A 9,337-nucleotide genomic window follows, 5' to 3' on the forward strand; every position below is an offset into this window, starting at 1 on the left:
GGTTGCGCAAAGGCCGAGTCACGGAGCCGCAGCCGCCGTTGGGCAATCGCGGGGGGGGACACGGGGCTGTCCCCCCCACCCCACCCCAAACACCTGCCCGGGCGTGTTGGGGGTTTGGTTATCCCGGGATAGCACAGGAGCCCCCCTGTCCATAGGTGAGCAAGGCTGTGACCACTGGGGACATGAGCTGAGGGACCCCCCCCCGTCCAGGGGTCCCTCTGGAGGTGCCCCTTCAGCCCCCCCCACTCAGCACCGGGGGTGACTCAGTGGGTGGGGGCCCCAAAACGGGGTAAAACCCACAAAAATGTGGTTTGACCGCTTCCCCCTCTTGTGACGCAGGGGTCGGGGCGGGGGGCTGGGGCCACCAGAGGGGGATCCGGGGCTACCGGGATGGGAACGGGACCGGACCCCCAGGGTGGGGACGGGACCCCCAGGGTGGGGACAGGGCTGTGAGGGCCTGGCCGGGGTCGGGGTTCCCCGCTGCTCCTGTTTGGGGGTGCGGGATCCAGCGCAGCCCCCCGGGGTCCCCCTCCCGGCTCTGCCGCGACGTCAGGGCCGTGACTCAGCCCCGCGGGATGTGGCCCCACGCCCGAGCCGGCCCTTCATAAGGCGGCGGAGCCGGCGCTGACCCTACAGCTCCCGACGCCATGGCGGCCTTCGGCCTCTTCCTCCTCCTCAGCGCCGCCGGTGAGTCCCCGCGGCCCCCGCCCAGGGCCCCCTGCACAACTGGGGCCTCCCGAACACCTGGGGCCCCTTCCTGAATTCTGGGTCCCTTCCCGAACACCTGAGATCCCTCACAGAGATTTGGGGGCCCCTTCCCGAATTCTGGGTCCCTTCCTGAATTCTGGATTCCCTTTCTGAACACCTGAGATCCCTCACAGAGATTTGGGGGCCCCTTCCCGAATTCTGGGTCCCTTCCCCGGACACCTGGATCCCCTTCCCGACCTCCTGGGTCCCACCTGGGACACCTGAGCTCCTGCCCAGGTGTTTGGGACGCCTCCAGGGACAGCTGGGTCCCCACCCCGGATGTCGGGGCTGCCGCCCACCTACCTGGATCCCTCCCAAATGCCTGGAGGAGCCTGTCCCGAACACCTGCAGCCCTCCTGGGTGCCTGGGTCCCCTTCTCCAGCTCCTGGGGCCCCTCCTGAACACCTGGGACCCCCTCCCCATTATGGGGCTCCAAGCCCATGGATGTGGGGGGGTCCCTGCTCGCTGTTCCATGGGTGGGGGGATGGAGGGGGTGACCCTGCTGACCCCCCCTGTGTCCCCCATCGGTGACAGCGCTGGCCTCGGGGCATCTGCAGCAGGTGGTGCAGGAGAGCCTGGACCTGCGACCCCCCAACATCAAACAAGGTGAGGGGAGGGACCCCCGGGGGTGGGGGCACAAAGGGGGACACCCAGGACTGGGGACAGAGGGATGCTCACGGGTGGGGACACGGATGGAGGGGACACGGGGGGGTGGAGGGACACGCTGATGGAGGAGAAGGGGGACTTGGATGGGGGGAACACGGGGTGGAGGGTCACGGGCACAGTGAGGGCTGGGCACAGCAGTGGCACCATAGGGACCGAATGGGCAGAGAGTGGCACACAGGGACGAGTGCAGCGCCCTGTGCCCACCCCGCTCCCTTCTCCAGTGCTGCAGCAGGAGCAGCACCTCGAGGTGCCCCCCGACATCCTGGTGGGGGGAGCCATGTCCCCCTCGAGAGACCCCCCAGTGTGGGGCACCGCCCTGGACGGGTTCCCCCCGCCTGGCCCATGGCCGCCACCGTCACCCGGCACTGCCGGGACCCCCCCACGCTGCCGCCGCCGCTGCTGCTCCCCTCGAACGCCTTCGCGCACCTCCGGCGCCAGGCGGCCGCGCTGGCCGCGCTCCGGCCCCGCCTGAACGATTGCTGCCGGCACCACAGCCCGCTGCCCTGCGCCCGCCGCGCCGTGAGTGGGAAGACACGACAGCCGGATATGAGCCCGGAGTGGGGACACCGGGGAGGGAACCGGGGACACGGGGGGGGGAATGGGGACACCGGGGGGGAATGGGACACTGTGGGGACGGGGACACTGTGGGGAGAGGGGACAGTGTGGGGAGGGGGACACTGAGGGGATGGGGACACCGCAGGCATGGTGGGACACCGTAAGGGACACGGGGACACTGCTGGAGGGGAAGACACCGGGGCAGGTGTGACGCGGGGACATCGTGGGGACAATGCCAGGAGAGGGGACCGTGAGGACACTGCGGCGGGAGGGACACGGGGTGACACCGAGGGGACTGTGCTCCGCAGTGGACGGACGTGCTGGACGGGTTCTGCACGGATGAGTTCGGCGTGAAGACGCGGCAGTTCCACTGCTGCCGCCGCCACGGGGCCGCGCGGCGCCGCTGCTTCGCCCAGGAGACCCCGGCCCCCACCTGGGCCCCCGTCCCCACCTGGGACCCCAACGTCGCCTGGGACTTGGTCAGCGAGCCCCCCTTTCCTCCCGGCGAGCCCACGACCACCAACATCGGCAACATCTGCGGGCTGCGGGAGCTGCGCCCCGGTCCCCCCGGCCCCGGCGGCCGCTCCGGGCCCCGCGTCCGGCTGCGAGTCCGGCTGGAGCGGGAGTACGGGCGGTGCTGCCGCAACGAGAGCCTGAGCTGCGCCCACAGCGCCGTGAGCGGGGACACGGGGCGGGGGGACACGGCTGGGACGGGGGGACACGGCTGGGACGGGGGGACAAGGCTGGGACGGAGGGTGGCGGTGCTGAAGGGCTCGGGGGGTCCCAGGTGTCTGGGAGGGTCTCAGGTGTCAAAGGATTGGGGGGGCGCAGGTACCCGGGAAAAGGAGCCGGGGGTTTGGGAAAAGGGACCCAAGTGTTTGGGAAAAGGGATCCAGGTGTTTGGGAATGAGACCCAGATGTTTGAGAAAGGGACCGAGGTGTTTGGGAAAAGGACCGAGGTGTTTGAGAAAGGGACCGAGGTGTTTGGGAAAGGGACCGAGGTGTTTGGGAAAGGGACCGCGGTGTTTGGGAAAAGGACCGAGGTGTTTGGGAAAGGAACCGAGGTGTTTGGGAAAGGGACTCAGGTGTTTGGAGAAGGGCCGAGGTGTTTGGGCTGGCACTCCGGTATCCGGGGAGGGGCCCTCGGTGTCCCGGCAATGACCCATGTGCCCGGAGCGTGACCCAGCCACTCAGAGGCCGGGAAGGCTCCCAGGTATCCGGGAAGGTGACAAACGTGTCGGGGAGGGGCCCCGGCATCCGGGGAGGGGACGGAAATGTCCCGGGGATGACCCGGGCGTTCCGGGCTCGGGGGTCCCAATGTCCCTGACCCCCAGCTCCTCCTCCGCAGTGGCTGAAGGGGCTGAATCGGTTCTGCCGGGAAGAATCAGCGGTGAAGACGGCGCAGCACCGGTGCTGCCAGCGGGGGGGTCCCAAGGCCCGGGGTCGCTGCTTCGCCGCCGCCGCCCCCCACCCCGAATACGACCGGGAGCTGCACAACGTGAGCCTGGCCCGGCCCGGCCCGGCCCTGCTGCGCTCCCTGTGCGGCCCCACCCGGCTCTTCACACAGAGGTGGGTGAGCCCCGAGCAGCCCGGGGGGACAGCACGGTCCCTCCTTTTGGGGGTTCCCAGCTTTGCAGGACCCCTCACTCCTCATCATCCCCATCCCTGGCACTCTCCATTGCTCGGGAACTCCTTTTTGGGGAGGGGGCCCAGCAGTCCCTGCCCCCGGCCTAAACCCCCCTTGGAGGTGACCCCCGTGTCCGTGTCCGTGTCCGCAGGCGCCCGGTACCGGAGCTGCTGGGGGCCATGACGGCTGCGTGCTGCCCGCTGCCCCACGAGGAGCGCGGCGCCTGTGCCCGGGAGCAGGTGAGTGACCGAGGGGGTCAGGGGCGCTGGGGGACCCCCCAAAACCGCCCTGACCCCCCCATCCCCATTGCCCACAGCTGTCCCAGGGCATCGCCACGCTCTGTGCCACCCCTGGGGACGCCTGGAGGGACCCTCAGGGCTGCTGCTCGTGGGAGGAGCCCGAGCGGCGCCGCTGCTTTGACAACGCCTACCTGAGCCAGGTGACCCTGGGGGCCGCCCTGGCGCCCCCGCCCCCCGGCTCCGAGGAGTGAATCCTTCCCGGCAGGAAGGAACAATAAAGATGCTGCGGTGTCACCTCTGAGTGACCCTTTTTTCCGCCTTTGGGGACTTCCTTATGCCTCACTGTCTCCATTGTTTTAGGCCCCCCCACCCCCGGGCCTCAGTGTCCCCCCGCGGGGCCCCGTTCCGGGGTGTGGCGGGGTGTGGGTGGATATTGGGGTGTTTGCACTCCTGGGGTGTGTCAGGCCTGCTGTGATACCTGTGTTTGGTTTTGGGGTGTGCTGTGGTCACCACGCTCAGCCACACGGGGCACACACATGGCCTCGTGCCCCCCCAGGGGTCTCTGTGCACCTCTTCCCACAGTGGCATTGTCACTTGTGTCCCCCCTCCATGGCCACAATCCCAGGAGGTCCCCAAATTCCCCATGGTGCCCCCCCAGCCATGGCTGACAGTCCCTGGGGAGTGTTTGGGAGATTCTGATGGGGCTGGGGGTGTCCTGTGGGTCCATCCATCCATCTGTCCTTCCCTGTGTCCTTCCTAGAACCGCCCCCCTCCCCAGATACTCCATCCATCCATCCATCCATCTAAAAATTCCCCAGCAGCTTCTTCTCACCCTGTTCTGCCTCACATGGGATTCCTTCCCCCTTTGGGAAAAGGAAGAATTTTTCTCATCCCTGAGGCTTTTCCCCAGTACAAAGCAAACCAGTCCAAGCCTTATTCCCAATTTTAGTTGAAAAATAAAGTCAAGATCACTCTCAGCAGCCTCCACTGGGATACAGGGTGGAGGGAGAGGGATTTTTGTTCTCCATTGGGAATATTCCACCTCCACCCCAGTGCTCCTGAGGCAGAGGCTGGTGTGGAACCTGGTTCCTGAAGCATGTCTGGGTGGATTGGCCTCCACCGATCACGGGAAGGCAGAAACCATCATGGCAAAGTGTGGAAAACAGAGTTGAGGGGACTCATCCTCCATTCCCTGCCAGTGAATTTCCCTTTCCCAGGGGAAATTTCTCACACAAAGAATTCCCCCCCGGAGCACCGTCATCTTTGAGGCTGGGAGGGAAGAGGCCAAGCTGGAGGGCAGGGCAGTGGGTAGGGAAGGGCTGGGTGGGGTTGTCACATCTTGGGGAAGCTGGCCAGGTTGGCCACACCGCAGGCATTGTTCATGTTGCGGGCCAGGAGGACGTAGCCCTTGTTGCCCCATTCCTCGCCCCAGCTGCAGGGTTGGAAAAGCAAAACCTGAGCTTCTGGAAGAGCCCCAACCACCTGCAATTCCCAAACCATCCCAAGCCCTGTACCTGTTCTTGATGATCCAGTGCTTGGTGCCTTTCTGTGCCCCGTAGCCCACGGCCAGCACGGCGTGGTTGATGTTCTCAGCGTTGCAGCTCTCGTCGTAGTACACGCCTTGGGGACACAGCCGGCGTCACCAGGAGTGCCTCAGCTCCCTGAGCAGCCCCCTGAGCTCCCCCCAGCCCCTCACCTCGGCTGTAGAACTGGAAGGAGGGCAGGCTGGCATCGATGCCCACGGAGATGGGCCCGATCCTGGCCACCGCCCTCTTCAAAGCCTTCTCGTTGCCCTCGGGGATCTCGCGGTAGCCACGGCACTTGGCCGCCTTCCCCGTGGGGCTGTACATGCAGCTCTCGTCCTGTGAGGGGCCAGGAAGGTCAGGTGAGGTGGGGATGGGAGGGATGGAGCGGGATTTGGGGCTGGCACCCCTCACACCTGGCCAATGTAGGGGTAGGAGTCCTCGGAGTCGATGCCGCGGTTCTGGCGGACGTACTCGAAGGCGTTGGTCATGTAGCCACCACCGCAGCCGTCGTTGTTGGCCACGCAGTCCACCAGGTTCTGGGGGCTGAGGGACAGCAGTTTGCCTGTTTTCCTCTTCAGCTGCCCCTCCAGGGCACCCACCGAGCTGAAAGCCCAGCACGAGCCACACTGGCCCTGTGGGGACACAATGGGTGACACCAGGGTGACACCGAGGTGACATTAGGGTGACACTAGGGTGACACTGAGGGCACACCCATCTCACCTGGTTCTTCACAGGGGTCACGTAGCCTTTCTTACGCCAGTCCGTGGCAGCCGGGGCTCTCTCACTCCAGTCGGGGACAAAGAGTGTCTCGTTGTGGCGTTGGTGACCTCGGGGCACCTTCAGCCCTGTCATTGTCCTCACCACCTCCTCGCTGGTCTGCGGAAGGAACCCCGGTGGGTGGGAGCACCCAGAGGTGCTCAGCCCCCCTCTGTCCCCTGCCAGGGACACCCACCATGTCACCCAGGTGGTTCATGGCCAGCTCGAAGGTGTGGACGCCCAGGGAGTGCTCCAGGTTGTGGGTGTTGATGTATTTGAGGTTCTTCTCCCAAATCAGCCTCCGCGTCACCTCGTCCGCCTGTGCCGGGGGGAGATGGTGCTGGGACGGGGGTCCTGCTTGTGCCCCCCACCCTTAGGACATCCTTGTGCCCCAGCACCCCACCCTGGGGATGTCCCTGGGGGTCCCAAGCCCCATTTCCCCCATACCTGGCCGTTGTACTGCTTGTGGTGGGTTTTTTTCCACAGCTCCCACTGCGCGTCCAGTTCCCGCTCCGGGTGCAGCTGGGCCAGAGCTGCAGGGACCAGCAGGGCCAGAAGCACGGGCCACCACATCCTGGGGACAGCCTGAGCGCTGGGGAGGGGACACAGAGTGAGCCACGGGGGCTGGGGGGGGGGCAGGACCCTGTACCCAACCTCCCGTGGGGCTGGGACCCCCTGCACCCCCTGATTTAGGATTGGGATCCCCTGCACACCCTGATTTGGGGCTGGGACCCCCTGCACCCCCTGATTTAGGATTGGGACCCCCTGCACACCCTGATTTGGGGCTGGGACCCCCTGCACACCCTGATTTAGGATTGGGACCCCCTGCACACCCTGATTTGGGGCTGGGACCCCCTGTCTGGGATCTGGGACCCCTTCCTCCCTCGATTTGGAGCCAGGAACCCCTGTACACCCTGATTTGGGGCTGGGACACCCTGAACACCCCACCTTGAGGCCAGAACCCCCTGCAACCCCTGATTTCCGTCTGGGACCCCCTGCACTCCCTGATTTGGGTTTGGGACCTCCTGTACCCCCTGATTTGGGTTTGGGACCCCTTCCTCCCTCGATTTGGGGCCAGGACACCCCCGCGGGCAGGGCTGGCCGGGCGCCGGCATCACATGAGCCGGCACAGCTGGTTCCCGTTACGGCTCCGGCTCGTTCGGCAGCCCCAGGCCGGGAGGGGAAGTTTTGGGATGCAGAGGATGCGGGGGGAGGGAGGGGATGTCCCAGCCCTCCTGTCCCTCCCCGCTTCACCCACTGCCCCCAGCCCCGGGTCACTTCCCCGAGCCGGGGACCCCAGGTCTGCTCGATGTACAGTGCCTCAGTTTCCCTTTTTGTCCCCCATTCCCTCCCATTCCCACTGGGATCCATTTCCTTGGGATAAAACCCACCCAGCCCCCCGCGGGGGACCCCTCCCCGCCGCTTACCGAGCACGGAGCCGTCGGTGGGAGCGCCGGGACGGGGCCTGCGGGAGCCGCGGCCGCTGCGCTTTTTATGCCGCCGGATTGAGGAAGTTTGGAAGCAGCCGGAAAATTTTGGCAAGCGTCGGGTTTGGATGGGCTGGAGGGAAGGAGGGGACGGGGAGGGGGGACGAGGGGGCTGCCCCCGGCTCCACGTGATGCTGCGGGACGAGCTGAGTCAGCCCCGGCGCGGGGCTGCTGGCGGCTCCTGCCCGGGACATCCTCCGGTCCCCGGGACACGCTCCTGTCCCCGGGACCTTCTCCTGTCCCTGGGACGTTCTCCTGTCCCCAGGACCTTCTCCTGTCCCTGGGATGTCCTCCTGTCTGTCCCCGGGATGTCCTCCTGTCTGTCCCCGGGATGTTCTCCTGTCCCCGGGACCTTCTCCTGTCCCCGGGATGTAATCCTGTCTGTCCCCGGGACGTTCTCCTGTCCCTGGGATGTCCCCCCACCCCAGCATCCTGCCCTGGGACCCTCCTGTCCCAAGGATAATGACCCCAGGGACACTCTCTTGTCCCCACATCCCACCCTGGGGACATCCTGCTGCCCCGGGGGACACCCAGCTTGTCCCCAAGCCCTCCCAGTGTCTAAATCAGATGAGGTTGAGCACCCACTTCCTTCAGCAGCAGCCGGACACAGCAGTTTGGGGACATCATGTGACAGCAGGCACGGAGGACAGGACCCCACCTCTGTCCCCAGTTGTCCCCAACCCGGGCTTGCCCACCCGTGCCCAGTTTGGGGGTCCCTGGTTGGGGGAGGTGGGGCCGGGCGGCGCTTCCTGCAGTGATTGTCACCTCATCACGTGGCACCAGAGCCATCCCAGACATGTCACACTGGGGACAACCACATCACCACCACAGTCACTGTCACCCTCCAGCCATGGGAACAAGGACAGACCATGCCAGGGACCAGGAGGGGACAGAGCAGCACCAAGGTGGGGGTGGGTCACTGTCACCCCCTTCCCCACGGGGGTCCCCAAGAGAGGGGCCACCCCCCTGTGACCTCTGTGGGGACACAGAGGGGGCTGAGTCACCCCGGGGCTCCAGGGCAGAATCATCCCCTGGAGCACGAGGCCCTGACGTGGCACTGAGTGAGCGAGAACTGAGGGGACAAACGGGGACAAACTGGGGAGCACGAGGGGTTTGGGGGGCAAAATGAGAGGAGGGAGAAAACAGGGAAAAAAAAAACAGAGAGGGAACAGGAGTTTGGGGGCCAGAACGGGGAGGGGATGGGGATTTAGGGACATTCCTCCAAGAAAGAGGCAGAAATGAGACAAAGGTTGGAAAAAGGGGAAAAATCTCTCGTTGGAAAATCTCTGCTGCCCAGGATGCACCTGGGGCTGGGACACACCTGAGGGGGTTCAGCTCCTGCCTCCCCAGGGAGGATAAAATTCCATCCCAGGACAAACACTGGAGTTCCCAAAGAGGGGGGGACGGGCCCAGCCTGTCCCTGTCCCCCCCACACCCCTGGGAACCCTGTCAGCCCCTCCTCATCCTCCTTCCCAACAGATTTGGCTGCTCCAGCTTCCCAGGATCTGGAAAATTTGGGGGAGGGATACAGCCACAGGACATGGAAGGGCTCAGGGAAATGGGAATTTTCCTCCTCCTCCTTGAAGAACTGAAGGGGAAGGGCCCAGGATGTGATGGGATGCTGGGGAGGAGGTTATTGCTGGGAACAGATTCCCTGGATGTCTTCCAATGGGATGTTCCCACTTATCCGTAGAGAAATTTGGAATAAAATTTAAAAAAAAATCAAAAAAACAA

The 9,337-nt window shown here is 65.2% G+C and overlaps 2 protein-coding genes across 2 annotated transcripts; one reads left to right on the top strand and one right to left on the bottom strand.

The window, feature by feature from the left end:
- Window positions 1-460: 460 nt before the first annotated feature.
- On the top strand, window positions 461-4,115 carry ECM1 (extracellular matrix protein 1). Its single transcript, XM_030965432.1, is given in 8 exon segments — window positions 461-687; window positions 1,282-1,353; window positions 1,635-1,745; window positions 1,748-1,932; window positions 2,277-2,642; window positions 3,317-3,537; window positions 3,747-3,834; window positions 3,912-4,115. Coding segments are annotated over 8 exon segments (1,257 nt in total). The 5' UTR covers window positions 461-647; the 3' UTR covers window positions 4,086-4,115.
- Window positions 4,116-4,778: 663 nt separating this feature from the next.
- CTSK (cathepsin K) lies at window positions 4,779-7,680 on the bottom strand. The gene is made up of 8 exons (XM_030965260.1): window positions 7,544-7,680; window positions 6,564-6,708; window positions 6,313-6,435; window positions 6,081-6,236; window positions 5,774-5,992; window positions 5,531-5,696; window positions 5,349-5,454; window positions 4,779-5,266 (listed from the first exon to the last, which is right to left on the bottom strand). The coding sequence occupies exons 2-8, from the start codon at window positions 6,687-6,689 to the stop codon at window positions 5,167-5,169; spliced, it is 996 nt and encodes a 331-aa protein (XP_030821120.1). The 5' UTR covers window positions 6,690-6,708; window positions 7,544-7,680; the 3' UTR covers window positions 4,779-5,166.
- Between the last annotated feature and the right edge of the window lie 1,657 nt (window positions 7,681-9,337).

This window comes from Camarhynchus parvulus, chromosome 25, assembly GCF_901933205.1.
Source record: "Camarhynchus parvulus chromosome 25, STF_HiC, whole genome shotgun sequence".
NCBI classification, from domain to species: Eukaryota; Metazoa; Chordata; class Aves; order Passeriformes; family Thraupidae; genus Camarhynchus; species Camarhynchus parvulus.